The 15,144-nt window shown below is 44.8% G+C and overlaps 1 protein-coding gene across 1 annotated transcript; it reads left to right on the top strand.

Moving 5' to 3' along the window:
- The first annotated feature begins 5,036 nt into the window (after window positions 1-5,036).
- On the top strand, window positions 5,037-13,257 carry LOC111950178 (period circadian protein homolog 1). The gene is made up of 17 exons (XM_023967581.2): window positions 5,037-5,263; window positions 6,198-6,937; window positions 7,070-7,323; window positions 7,458-7,579; window positions 7,678-7,879; window positions 7,995-8,375; window positions 8,500-8,653; window positions 8,784-9,027; window positions 9,171-9,285; window positions 9,398-9,667; window positions 9,778-9,936; window positions 10,040-10,360; window positions 10,543-11,618; window positions 11,729-11,885; window positions 12,003-12,186; window positions 12,440-12,590; window positions 12,750-13,257. Exons 2-17 carry the CDS (start codon window positions 6,615-6,617, stop codon window positions 13,164-13,166), a joined length of 4,530 nt encoding a protein of 1,509 aa, XP_023823349.1. The 5' UTR covers window positions 5,037-5,263; window positions 6,198-6,614; the 3' UTR covers window positions 13,167-13,257.
- The last annotated feature ends 1,887 nt before the right edge of the window (window positions 13,258-15,144 follow it).

Genomic DNA, 15,144 nt, shown 5'->3' with positions numbered 1-15,144 from the left:
CGCCGATATCAATCTAACAAGCCAGAGTTGGAAAAATAACAATATTGATATAAAAAAAATGAGRGCTTGCTATTTTTTGTTTGGTGGATCAGGATTTTAACCTGTTTCATTTTTTCATTTCAGCAACATAACATTGCATAAAGTTGCTGTGACAATACACCAATCCTACAGAGATGTCATTACTAACAAATACCTAAAAAGGATACTTACACTAAGGGATCAAAAATGCGGACACAGTAAAGCCTTAGTCTCTGATCAAAACTGATCACATTGATGATTTTTACGGTCAAAATATTCCCATACACTCTTTATTTTGTGTAGGGGGAGAGGCTGACTGAAAAGGGGGAGGCGGTGTGAAATGCACAAAGAACCTTGTTTTTGATGGCGCTGTCTGGCTGGTCAACAGCATGACCGGCCGAGAGAGAACCTCATGCAGCAAAACCTCACCTATTGATGAGCACATACACAGACAACTCAGCCTTATTTGAAAGTGAAGGTACAAGTATAAAGATGGATGAAGCAACTGGCATGGACATACAGTAGTAGAAAATKATGATCTAGAGAAAGGGACTAACTTGGCCCATGGGGGCCAGCTTCGTTGACGGATTAAGAGTTGCTGTATACCTTAAGTGAACTTTCCAAGAAACGTCATGAAAAGCAGTCATAGTATACACACAAGCTAGAGTGAGCKTTTGCTAGTGCACTGGTTCTCTCTCTATCTTTCTTACATTTTCTCCCTAGTTACTGCCTTTTTCTTTTTTAAACATAGTAATAGTGTATATTTTATATAGTATATTTGTGTGTTTGTTTGAAGCAGATAGGTAAAGAGGAGACTGAACTCAATCAGGACTTCACTAACTGCTATGAGCAGTGAGCTCCTCTCTACCTCTGTGTGTTGTGTGTATACGTGTCTTTTTGCGGTTCAGCTCTATAAGTTAAACACTGCCAAGCAACTAGGGAGAAGCTTTTATTTTCTGCCATTTTCTCATTGGTGCCCTTACTGATTTGTTCTTAGTGGATTGCTCTTGCATGGTCACCTCTTGTCCCATGCCCCTGTATAGGCCTACCTGTTTCTAGTGCTATCTGTTTCTAGCATAGGAGGTTGGTGGCACCTTAATTAGGGAGGACGGGCTCGTGGTAATGCCTGGAGCGGAATGATTGGAACGGTATCAAGTACATCAAACACATGGTTTGATGCCATACCATTCGCACCGTTCCAGACATTATTATGAGCCGTCCTCCCCTCAGCAGCTTCCGCTGGTTTCTAGTGCTATCTATCTGCCAGCTCTGTTAGTCTACCTTATGAGTAGTAGCAGAAAGACTACTGGACCTGTGGATAATACAGTTGTTCCCATAGGTTAGGCCACCTTAACATGACCTCTTGACCTCTGTCCCACCATTCCCACCTATTTCTCCTCATTGATTCAGGATCCTACACTGGGTGTGTGTTGTTGAAGCTCTGCCCGTCCTGGGAATATCCCTAGTTTATCCTGACAGATTTGGCCGCTTAGACATCAGCGGTGAGGGCAAGCTGTTTCCATGACAACTAAATTAGATGAGCAGAGTGAGGAGGTAAACAGATCAGCCCACTGACTGTCTTTCAGACTGGTAAGATTTTCCATATTTGTGCTCAAGGAATATTCCTATGCTAGATGTACACTGGCAGAGCCCCCCCAACCACTCATAATATGTTACAAATAACACACACATATATTTCCTTGCTCTCTCTCTCTCTTTCTCTTTCAATTGTTATCTCCCTCTCTTTCACTATCTCTATTAGACACATGTAAAATGAAATGGCCTTAGCACATTATCTCCCAGCAAAGCATATCTCCCAGCCCCACCCTTCCTCTTTATTCTACCTAACTAGAGCAAAACTAATTCAGAGGAAAATTACCAAAGACCAGATGTTCTTGCTTATGCTGCCAACTGTCATCAAAAACAAGTAGAGGGACACAACATATTTTACCCGAGTCACTTTAACAGCAATCCTACTCCCCTGTTTTTGAAAGCTTACCCTTAACCCAAAATACCTAMAGTCACATGACCGTTTAACTCTTTCAGATCTTATTCAATAGCTCATGTTGGCAAATAGATGGTGACATAATGTGCTATTTGAAGATATGCAAGAGAAACAAAACCTACAAAAAGACGTGCTTCAGCCCCCTTCCATAAGACTACTTTAATCTGTACCGAGTCTTTAGACACATGCTCCTATACCTAATAATAGCACAACTCCTCTCTTTGTGTGTGTCGCTGTCGTGCTGACAACAATTTAAAGATGAAATAAAATATTAACTTTATCTATAGCTGTTAAACAAAACAAACAAAACATGCATAAAAARAGTCTGTATTGTCTGGTGTTGTAGTGTGGGGGTGTATTTGGGGGAAGGGGGGGTCCTATTTCTTCAGGTCAGAGATTAGAACAGTTCATCAAAATCTATCTGGGTGAGGTCAAGAAACTACATCAAAGCTGTATAAAAATTGGAATAGCAAATAATTAGAATTTATTTTGAAGGTGACAAAAAAAAGAGTGCCACCTTCGAGTTATTATCATCTCATGACACCACTGGTCGGGGTAGGACTCCTGTGCTGTTCACAAATCCAAGGGTTGTCCTTAAAGTGCTCAGCAAATTTAGATAAAAAAAATAGACAAATTGATGTTATGTGAGTGCTCATTTTCTGTTGCTTTTTTTGTTCCGCAAGGATGGGTGTGCGCAACTTTTAATGTCCTGGCACTTTTTTATGTTGTATTCTGGGTGTATTTTGGGGGGCTAGGATATGATGTGGTGGAGAATATTGTGTTATTGCTAACACTAAGAGGTGTTCAGTGACTTCAACATAGGAGGGAACCTTTTGAGGTACTGATCCTTCACAGGTCGGCTATAAAATCACAATGCTCTCACCAATACACATGACATTTATTTTTATTTTTGGACCAAATGTTTCCTTTGTATTTTGCATAAAGTTAGTAATAACTTTGGTATGATGTCATTGGCTTAGGTTGTGTGTACATTGGAAGAGGAGGAAAGATTAAATAAAGACATGTTCTCTATGTTAATYGTATCAACCAAGTCAAGAAAAAGGGATGTTACTGGAAAAACAAATGGTATTTTTAATCCAGTCTTATCAAATGTCCAGAAGGCTTAGAATGGTGTACAATTCAAGACAGATTCCTCTGTTGTTACAATGTTTATATTTTGTTTGAACTTCATTTTGGGGAGGGAATATTATTTTGTTCTTTTGGGACTGGTGTTGGGGAGGTTACAGTCCACATTACCTCTGTTTGCCTGGCCTTTCAGGAGGGAATAGACTGGGGGATCATGGGTAATGTGTTCGGTTCAGTCTGTTTTATTTTATTTATTTATTGTGTTTTTGTTTTGAATGGGATTGGATATTAAAAACAAGGTGGATTAAAATGTACCACAGGATACCAATTGAAAACCAGAAGTACACATAAAAAAACAATTGTAGTGTAAATCGATCAATGTCTTGTTATATTGATGAACATCATGGAAATATATATATATTGGAAAAACAATCATTCTGATGACCTGTGTTTATTGTTCCCAGTGTGTGTGTGCGTGTTTAAAAACAATGATGACATTAAATAAAATCTATGCTAAAATGGGTCCAAATATAATTGAACTGTGTTGCAAACCAAAATATTTTGTTTGACTACATATGTCACCAAGACAGGATGGTATATCTCACTTGAATTTAAGCTGGAAATAGATGAAGCACACACCAAAAACGTGAAATATCTACAATGTAAGTTGTCCTCACCAACTTCTATTTTGCAGATACCCAGGTATCTCATAGCCTTCGTGGAATGTATGAATCACACACAATCGCTCACCTATTTAGGGCCTCATCATCCTGGAGAGAAGATGTGGAACATACAATTATATTTAGGCTAGATAGGGTTACTATGGAAGAGTGCCTATCCACGTTAGTCAATATGACATTTATTGAGTGTTCAGATCACCAAAAATGTGAATCCAGTCCAAAAAGAATCAGTGCATGAACCAAAAGGCCAAGGCAGAAGAAAGCAGTGTGGTCAGTACACTCAGACAAAGTTGGATGTAATTGGGCAACACATTCATAGAAGTATTATAACACAGATGTATACACTTTTGCCATAGGAAACGTAGGGTTTAATCAACATTTCATTGGTTTGCCATGAGTGTTGAGGTATATATCCCCTCACAATGTCTAGAGAGTTTACTTCATGAATTTCTGAATGCATGTCACCCCATGTGTTACTCCATATGGTCAGCCCCCATAGTCGAACTACACAACACATGTTGATGGTGTTACCGCTCAAGAGAGGTTAGATGAGAGGACACTTTAATGTCCCAAAGGGAAATTTAAACAATATAAAGAATGAAGGTATCATAAGGATCTAGGAACAATTACAATCGAAAAACAATTCTAGGGAATGGAACTGACTGACAATGTAGGCCTATTTGATTGAATTATGGTTTTAGGGTAGAATTATGTCTGTAGGGTAGMATTTTGGAGAGGAAGGGGTTGATGTTAATGTGTAAAGGCTAATCATACTGCTGCAGTAGCATTTGTGCACTTATTTAGTGTAGGGTTATAGTACGTAGGCCTATCTGGATATGTCTGGAATTGAGTTAAAGTGTGTCCTATTAGTCCCAATTTCCTAGTTAAATAAAGGTTACATTTAAAAATATATATATATTATCCATGCCTCAAAATGATACAAAGAAAGTCGTAAACATGCCTGTTTCGTGGTTAAGGAAAGCACACAAGGAAACAATAAAGAAATGACATGAATTCAGAACATTGGCAGTGGCACGTTGCCAATAAATGTTGTTTCTGGCTTTCTGAACCGAGAGCACCGCTGGGGCAACGTGATAGAGAAGCATAGGAGAGCCCCGTGCAGTCAGGACACCGCCCTACTCAACCAATGAATGCATTCGCTGGGCGTGGTATATTTTGCTAGAGCAGAGTCGGAGTCAGTTGAGGACCAATCAATGCAACACATGGGAGCAGACAAGGGGCGTYATCACGTGTGCTTTTGCGTGTTCCCTCCCAGTCCTGCAAATACAATGTGCGGTTTTGTTCAGTGTGTGTATTACTTGTCTTGCAGTCGGTCAACATTGGACCAGGTCGCTAAAGATGTCATTTCGGGTTTCTGCTATTTWWTTWTTTTTTTTGTAAACCTACTGAATACACCGTGGAAGACGTTTCAATAGTGTTTGCCTCGGAAAGTATTTTCTCTTCATGGAATAAGGTGAGAATGTCAACTCTGATCAAGAACTAACTATTGTTTCGTTAACGTTAGCTAGCTATTTGGTTGTAGTAGCTAACAGTTATCTATTTATTTTACTAGGCAAGTTAGTTAAGAACGCTGGGCCAATTGGGACTCCCAGTCACGGCCGGTTGTGATACAGACTGGAATCGAACCAGGGTCTGGAACCAGGGTCTGTAGTGAGATGCAGTGCCTTAGACTGCTGCGTCACTCGGGAGCCCCAGAATCTAGCTAGCAGTTATCTAGCTAACGTCACATGTTTATGTTTTTTAATGATCAAGTTATCAGCATTGACATTAGCAAGTGAAGCATTGTTGTGGCATGGCAAGAGCGTAAAGCCATGATTTTTTKTGTGTGTGTGAATCTAGTTAGCTAGATACAGTTTAATATTAATTGGTCAGTTCGTGTTTCGTACAAGACCCATCTTTTACCAGGCTTGTGTCAGGCAGAATAAATCCATGAGCTCATTCGGGACCTAGTCTAGTAGAGGCACGTTGCCTTCACTGTCGTCAACAATAATATCCCACAGCGGTGTCATCCTGTTAGTTACAGTAACCCTTAAGACATGCCAGATAGGGAAATGGACTACAAAGTCACTTTCTCTAGCATTTTGTTACCTGTTATTGTCAGTTAACGGTTCTTGACAGGGATTGTATTTTTATGGTCCATGTCATATATATGGAGATCAAGTTCTTTGAGCCTGTCCATACTTGGATACACATGACTTTAGGCGACTTGAAATCAAGCCATTTAGTTATGTACATATGTGATTTGAGTTAACTATTCCCTTTACAGTGATGTGATTTTTAGTAATGTTGTAGTGAAGTTATATGTACTACTCAGTGTTTACACAGATGTATGACTCRTGATCTCATGTGACTCACCACTCATGATTGTGAATGATTTCTTCTAGCAGGTATCCTGCCAAACCATCTAGTGCACTGAGTGTGGACGCACGAGGAAGGGCAGACACGAGGAAGGGCAGACACGAGGAAGGGCAGACACGAGGAAGGGCAGACACGAGGAAGGGCAGACACGAGGAAGAGCAGACACGAGGAAGAGCAGACACGAGGAAGAGCAGACGGACAAAGAAAGGCTTAGCCCCCTTCTCTTCAATTGGCCTGTCAGGTTCATAAGCTTTGACTTGACAAAAAACCTCAAGATCAATGAGATACAGTTCATACTTTGTCCATATCTTCTCTCTCATTTTTGCTTTTCCAAGCCATGACGCAATCTAAGTTTAGTAGCCCCACCTAGTGGCAGGGTATCACAGCTCTGTTTTGACAGATACTTTTTGTCATACAGCAATAGTCAATCACTCATACTGCTTACTATGAGTGATGAGAATGCATACACCACTTCTGGAAATGACACTAGTGGAGTAAGTTTAGCAGAAGATGTGGTGGCAGGACAAGAGGCAGGCTCCCAGTCCCCTGAGTCTGGACTGAGTCAGACTGGCAGCTCCAATGGAAAGAGGACTCGGTCTRGGGGCAAGTCCTCCCCCAAGTCCTCAAACTCTGATGACACCGATGCCCACTTGAGCGGGAACGACTCAGCCGAGAGAGAAGTGGAAGGTCACATGGGGCATGAGGCATCAACCTGCAGCAGCTCCCATAATGGGAAGGACTCTGCCATGGAGACAACCGAGAGCAAAAGGTAAAAAGTTTAACAGAATACATACACCAAACACCACAACCATGTACAGATGGTAGCCGGTAGACACCGCTTATACTATTGTAATGAATGCTCAGCAGTGATAGTAACATCATGTTATTTTGGCTCGGTCAGCTCCAACTCCCACAGCACTTCCCCTCCCAACAGCTCTATGGTCTACAGCCTGCTGAGTGGCAGCTCGGAGCAGGACCACCCGTCCACCAGCGGCTGCAGCAGTGGCCAGCCGGCCCGGCTGCAGACCCAGAGAGAGCTACTCAAGGCCCTGAAGGAGCTGAAGATCCGCATGCCTGCAGACCACCGGACAAAAGGCCGCTCCAGCACTCTGGCCTCCCTGCAGTACGCTCTCAACTGTGTCAAACAAGTCAGAGGTAAGATACTGCCTTTTGAGCCATGCCTTTTGCTACATGTATACTGCAAGGCTTTAGCATGAAATAGCATGACTACTCTATCTATAATAGCTATTTATACTAATGTCTGAATGTGTGTGTGTGTGTGTTTTTAGCGAATCAGGAGTATTATCACCAGTGGAGTGTGGAGGAGAGCCACGGTTGCAGTCTGGACCTCTCAGCCTTCACCACAGAGGAACTGGACAACATCACCTCTGAATACACACTCCAGAACACGGTAGGAACTAGAGAACAATCTTTGTCTACTAGAACCAGACTAACAGGTCTTAAACCCAACCGAACATTGTTCTGACCTCTGTTTCTTCTCCTGTACAGGACACATTCTCTGTTGGAGTGTCCTTCCTCTCTGGGAAGGTGGTGTACATCTCCCCCCAGGCCTCTCCAATGCTGCGCACKAAACCTGAGCGACTACAGGGGGCGCTCTTCTCTGAGCTGCTGGCCCCCCAGGACGTCAGCACTTTCTACAGCAGCACGGCTCCCTGCCGCCTGCCCCCCTGGGCCTCCTGTACTGGCTCCAGTAAGTTTCCACTCCTCTAAATCAGCTCTGAATTCACATGGAAATGGATCWTCACATTTGTGTATGTGATGTAAATATTGTTGTGGTGCTAATATCTCCCCTCTATCTCCCTCAGTGACCTCCCCTGTGGACTGCACCCAGGAGAAATCCATGTTCTGCCGTATCAGTGGTGGGAGGGACAGCGAGGGGGAGGTGCGGTACTACCCCTTCCGTATGACCCCCTACCAGCTGACACTGCGGGACTCTGATATGTCCCAGCCACAGCCCTGCTGCCTGCTCATCGCTGAGAAGGTGCACTCAGGATACGAAGCTCCCCGYATCCCAGCKGACAAGAGGATTTTYAMCACYAGCCACACCCCCRGCTGTCTCTTTCAGGAAGTMGATGAAAGRGCTGTGCCGTTGCTAGGCTACCTGCCCCAGGACCTGGTTGGGACCCCTGTTCTCATGTACCTCCACCCTGATGACAGGCCTGTCATGGTGGCCATACACAAGAAGAGTGAGTACTCCTGTCCAACAGTCATGCCTTATACATTCTGTAAGGATTCATAAACCAGCAAATGAATGAATGATTATGCTTTTATACTCAATCAAAATTTTAACATATTTGGTTCTCCGCTCAGTTCTCCAGTCAGCGGGCCAGCCCTTTGAACACTCGCCCCTTCGTATGTGTGCCCGGAACGGGGAGTATCTCACCATAGATACCAGCTGGTCCTCCTTCGTTAACCCCTGGAGCCGCAAAGTGGCCTTCATCGTTGGTCGACACAAAGTCAGAACGTGAGTAGTTGACCTCTCTGCTACGTCAATGACCTTGCAATAGCCACATTTGAACTGCTCTGTAACCTATTTGTGTAGCTATCAAGCCGTGTCTTGTTCTAAACGCTATTCCTTCTCCCCTCATCTACAGGAGTCCCCTGAACGAGGATGTGTTCACGCCTACTGTGGAGGTGGAGGTGCGGGCCATGTCTCCAGAGATCCCCAGGCTCAGTGAGCAGATCCACCGCGTGCTGGTGCAGCCTGTCCACAGTGGTGGCTCCCAGGGCTACTGCAGCTCCCACGGATCCCACCCACAGAGGCCCAGCCCGGGCTCCTCGTCAGGCAGCAACAGCCCCTCCACCAAGGAGCTCATCCTGAAGACCATCCAGAGACCAGTGAGTACTAACACAATCATAATCTCACGCATGTTTTTGTTGTCTATTTGATCAGGTAACAAGATTTGAACAGGGTCATTTTAGTTTGTAATGTTTGACTAGTTTGTAACTAGGCCTARTTCTCCCCTATCTCTGTTCCACAGCAGCAGATGACATTCCAGCAGATGTGTAAGGACGTCCACATGGTGAAGACCAATGGTCAGCAGGTCTTCACCAAGTCCCGCAACCGCCCAGCACTCCGCAAACACGCCAGCACTGGTAAACACCTGGAATTATTTAAAAAATAATGAGTTTGTTTCATGATTTTGTTCTATAAAATGTCCCAATTAGAAATGTATAGCGTAGATAATGCGGTTCTTCTTCCTCTCAGGAGCCCTGGTGGGGCCAGAGAATTTAAACAAGGACTTGGGACCTATTGGAGCTCTGGGGCCAACTAAAACCCTGGCCTCMGTGCAGTCAAGGAAAGACYCGTCAGCCAACTACTCCTACCAGCAGATCAACTGTCTGGACAGCATCGTACGCTACCTGGAGAGCTGCAACGTCCCCAACACAGTGAAGAGGAAATGTGGCTCCTCCTCCTGCACCACGTCATCAACGTCAGACGATGACAAGCAGAGGGAGTTGCCTGGAACAGCTAAAGGTACACAATACAGWTCATATTGAAACACCTCAAATTATGTTTTTTTTCCCGATACCTTTTTTTATGCTCTGCATGTATTTTTGGTGTCTTAACTCTGTGTTTCCTTACAGATCTCGGAGGCCCCCAGGGTAATGAAGGGTCTAAAGGGGGGCCACAGATGAGCCCTCTGGTGCTGCACTGCAAGGCTAAGAGTGTGGTCTCTGTCACGTCCCAATGCAGCTTCAGCAGCACCATTGTCCACGTAGGCGACAAGAAGCCCCCAGAGTCAGGTAGGTCACATCCCTTTATTGTCCGACTGTTTGTTTACCTCTCTTCTTTGCCTCCGTCTCTTCTCGCTCATCTCTGATGTATTGTCAACCTTATTTCCTGCAGATATAGTAATGATGGAGGAGACACCAGCCACCCCCACTCTCACCGTCACCTCTCCAGCCACTAACAACGCCATCACAATGGCAGTGACCCCCTGGCCGTTGGCCCTGCCCAGCCCGGCACCACCCAGCCCAGCCCTGCCCGAGAGGGACGGCCGCAGGTCAGCTGGATGCTCAGGCCGCCTGGGTCTGACCAAGGAGGTGCTGTCTGCCCACACCCAGCAGGAGGAACAGGTATTCCTGAGCCGCTTCAGAGACCTGGGACAGCTACGTGTGCTGGACCCCGGCCCTCCTTCTCTGAGAGGACACACCACCACACCCAAAGGTAAGACGGACACTTCAAGTGGAGATGTGGTTTCTATTATGACTGTGAAAGATAATATGAATGAGAGTCCATAGTTTTTCCATGCAGCTCACCCCTGTGTTCTCTCTCTTTCTCTCTCTCTCTCTCTCTCTCTCTCTTTCTCTCTCTCTCTGTGTCTCTCCCTCTATGTGCTTCTGTCTCAGGAGTGCGCAGCTCGAAGGACTACCCAGCAGGTGGTCATGGACGGAGGAGGGGCCGCGGGGGAAAGAGGCTGAAGCACCAGCAGGAGGGCTCCCAGCGTGCGATGAACGGTAGTTTCAGGAGGGAAGAGCAGGGGCCCCAAGGCCTCACATTCCCCATGGGTCAACCCCTGATGATGCAGGGACCCCTGACCTCGTCCTCTTCCTGGCCCACCTCTGAGGCCAGTCTCCCTCCTGCCGTGGCCCAGTACCCTCCAGGAGTCCTGCCCTTCTTCCCACTCTACCCCAGCGTGCAACAACAAGTCCTGGCYCACACCGGAGTGAACCCCAATGCCATGCAGATGGGCTACCCCAGCCCCCAGCCAGGCTTACAGTACCCCATGCATGCCAATCAGATGCCCATGCCGATGGCTCCCCCAATGATGGTTGTTCTGCCCAACTACATGTTCCCTCAACTCAACGGAGGTGTACCACAGCTCAATACCGCCATGCCTCAGTATAACACATCCATACCGCACCTTTGCCCCGGTATCCCTGGTATGGCACAACTTAACCAAGCACTACCGCAGTTCAAACAGACTATCCCACTACCACAACTCAATCCTGGATTGGCTCAGTTCAACCCCGCTATGACGCAGATGAATGGCATGCCTTGTGTTATTCCCGTCCTAGCTCAACTCAACCCGTCACAGGTCAAACCTACTTTGTCGATGATCCCCCAACACTGTTACGATCCCAGCCCAGCATTACCTTTCCCAAATCCCATTCCRATTCCCGGGCTTCCCGGCTTTGCCTTACCCGAGATGGATCCCACCTTTGTCCAACACGGCAACTCCCGCTCCAGCACCCCTCAGTCCACGTGCCAAGCCCCCCTGGAGGGGACAGACTCGCCCCTCTTCCAGTCCCGATGCTCCTCCCCCCTCAACCTGCTACAGCTGGAGGAGTTGCCAGGCAACCGCCAGGAGGGCATGTCGACAGGGGCGCAGCAGACATTGCCCCCACCTGGCTCGGTATCTCAGTTCGGAGGTCAAGGTTCTGTTAAGCGAAGCATGAAGAGTGACGCCAGAGAGGACGATAACGTGAGTTTTAAACTGCAATCCATTTAGAAAATATAAGTACCAAAAGGTTAATTTGAGTCTAGTGAGTTCTAGTCATTAACCCCTGTCTCTTCTGTGTTCTCTTCCTCCAGGATGATGCTGATGACCAGGACGCAATGTCCACCTCCAGTGACCTGCTAGACCTACTATTGCAGGAGGACGSCTGCTCAGGCACCGGCTCGGCCGCCTCTGCCTCCGGGTCCTCAGGCTCTGGCTCTAATGGATGCAGCACCTCAGGGAGTGGCACAAGTGAGTTTAACACCTCCCAGATTATTCTTGTTAGCGCTGTGATTGGTAAAGGATGTTTTGTATATAGTGACTGATATGTCATGATACRAACTGAACATGTTCCTTTTTCAACCACAGGAAGCAGCAACACCAGCAAATACTTTGGCAGCGTTGACTCGTCGGAGAACGACCATTCCCATAAGCAGGCACCAGGGGGGGCTGAAGAGGCCCAGCTCATGAAATATGTCCTTCAGGACCCTATCTGGCTCCTTATGGCCAACACAGATGACAAGGTTATGATGACCTACCAAATGCCCACCAGGTAAGAATTCGTYATGGTCACTGCACTACACTGTTGTCATGGCAATTGTAGTCATGATTAATATGAAATGCTATTTATCGTAGTTGTATTTATGTATGATGATGTAGTAGTATATTTATATCTTATTTATTCATACAGACTATGAAAAAGAGAAAAATGCTTGCTCACCGTTCTGCTACTAATACCACCTTTTACAGACTATGGCATATCTATGGACATGTGAAAGAGTGTCGGTGTGTGTGTGATTTTAAAGGGACAAGGAGACTGTTCTAAGGGAGGATGGTATGATACTGAGGGCGATGCAGAAACACCAGCCGCGCTTCACTGAGGAGCAGAAGAGAGAGCTGATCCAGGTCCACCCCTGGATGGGCACCGGACGCCTGCCACAGGCCATCAACAGCCCTGTAAGTCAGCACACAGACACATACTGGAGACCGTAGCTACAACTCCGCCTCTCTCAGACTGGAAAGATTCACAGGAATCAGTATAGATGACAGTGGAGATWAATAAAAAAAATACTTGTGAAGAACGGGTTTATTCAACTCTTGTCCCTCTGCTTGTAGACTTGTACAGGGTGCGGTTCTCCTCCCACTACCTCCGCCCCCCGGCCCCTTAATGTGGAGCTGCAGGACATGGATCTGACAGGGGTCCTCCAGCTACAGGAAGAGACCCCTGTTACCATGGCAACAGACACACATGACACCTCCATCCCACCACCACAAGCACYCCAGACAGAGACTAAGGGGGGCGAGGGTGAGCAGGAAGGAGACGGTAAGGACACCAGAGTGAAAGAGTTGGAGGTGTCGTCATCATCCGGAACAGAGAAAGGGGACTCTGGCTGTAAACGGCAACCGAGGAGTTCTATATGGCCAATGACTCTAAAACACAATGCATTGGGACAACCGGGAGCCAAGGTCACTGTTAATGTGTTGTGTTTGAACAAAGAAGTGAACATGGATAAGGAGTCAAAGAATACCTGATCCTGTTTAAATACATAGAGAATGTAGCTCAATATATATGGAATCTAAGGTGTAAATATTCAATGTATTTAAGTGTAAAATCGAAAGAGAAGCCCTTAGTAAATATTTATTGGCATGTTTGGTGCCTGGTTCCCTGTCTAAGGAGGACTGAAGACATGTTCCATTTGTAATTCACTGCTTTGGGATTTTTCTCCCCTATAGTGACACTTTGATAGTTTTACAAGTTATTGTGTGTATCAACGCAATATAATTTTTGTCCAATGTCCATATTGGAAAATGATGTCAAATCTATTTTGAAAACCATTAAATCGCAAATTCATTTAGAAAAATATATTTGGTAGAATACTTCATTCAAGTATTTTCTAAGTCATTTCTGATATTGTACCATCAACCAAGAGCTGACACTACAGTTTTCTGTGGGCTGTAATGTTCTGAATGGTTCATTTCTTTTATAATGTAATTGTACACCACAATCGTTGTATAAATATGTAAAGTTTTAGCCATTGGGAAAACATCCTAACWATTTTTTTAATCTCCAGAGAAATACACAAAATACATCAAGACCATGTTAAAAGAAATACCCTGTTTGTTTGAGTCGTTCTGGGTATTTCTGGACAAAAGGTACCTCAGATTTATCAGGAGCAGAGATTGGCATTCCCATGTTAACAACAGATGGAGCCAGTCTTGTTGATGAGAGAGAGGAGTAAGCCTTGATCATGCAGTTGGTCAAGGCCAATATGTTCTATCAACAGTTAGTCTGCCCCTTATTCCCTTTTTCATTACTGTAAATAAAAGGATTAGTCACTTATTACAACTYTTTGGGGGGAATTTTGATATGTAATTAATATTAAAAAGTGAATTGTAATTTGGTTCTGGTTTCTTTTGTCCGTCTTCAAGAATTTGTGGTGTGTTGTTTATATTCTTTCAGGTATGCAAAGGACATCAGTGTAGCTCAAATCATCTAGTCAAGTATTATTCCTTTACCTTCTCTGCCACCAGAGGTTGTGGGGACAGTTGGTTGAAGGCTATGTTCCAGCCTGACTGGTCATACAACATTACATTTCTGAAATTGGCTACGGTAGATTAGCTAGGTATTCAAACATATTGAAGTAATTTTAAATTGCCAGCACTGCCGGCCCGCTCATTAGGCCAGATCAGGTGGCCGCCTATGGTGGAAGATTGGCGAGGGTGGCATTTTCTGAGCTAAACTGGCCAAGACGCACCAACAACAACAAATAATTCTGCACAAAAACAATGACAAATTCTCTCTCATAATTCTGCCCAAAAACAATGACAAATTCTCTAAACCAGTGGCATATGGGCTTTTCTAAGTGAGCGCTGATGCGGCCCTGTAATATGCATTGCCCACTTTGTCAAAGGAAAATAAATATTTTATTTGTCTATTCCCAGCATGTCTTTCCAGGGTGCTGTTGATACAGGATATGGTAGAAAGAGTATGTGGCATTTTCTGTAGYCTACAGGCTGGAGATAAAATGAATGCCAATGTATTGAGACGGACACTTTTTACACCTAAATGGCGCCTAATCAAATAAAACGTTAACAAACAACATATCCTAAAAACAGGAACGGTCAAAGTAAAAAGGACAATACGGAACGGACAATCACAACTGTTGTCCAGGAGTTTCACCCCATTGTCATGATCAGTGGTTTCAAGTTTGTATCCGTAAGATCATAGCGAAAAATAAAATACTTCTGCATTTCCAGCTGTGGAAACACATAGCAAATAGGCACAAGATAACTCCTAAAAAGTTGGATAGCTGATATTCAGAGCTTAAAAAGAGAAATTGTTTAGTCACAGGAATCAGGACTAATAAAGCCAATGCAACGGCCTGTTTTACAAATTTACATTTAAGTCATTTAGCTGACGCTCTTATCCAGAGCGACTTACAAATTGGAAAGTTCATACATATTCATCCTGGTCCCCCCGTGGGGAATGAACCCACAACCCTGGCATTGC

Source organism: Salvelinus sp. IW2-2015, linkage group LG23 (assembly GCF_002910315.2).
Source record: "Salvelinus sp. IW2-2015 linkage group LG23, ASM291031v2, whole genome shotgun sequence".
NCBI lineage: Eukaryota > Metazoa > Chordata > Actinopteri > Salmoniformes > Salmonidae > Salvelinus > Salvelinus sp. IW2-2015.
Note: the sequence above shows the minus strand (reverse complement) of the source record. Positions and strands in the feature narration are given on the sequence as shown.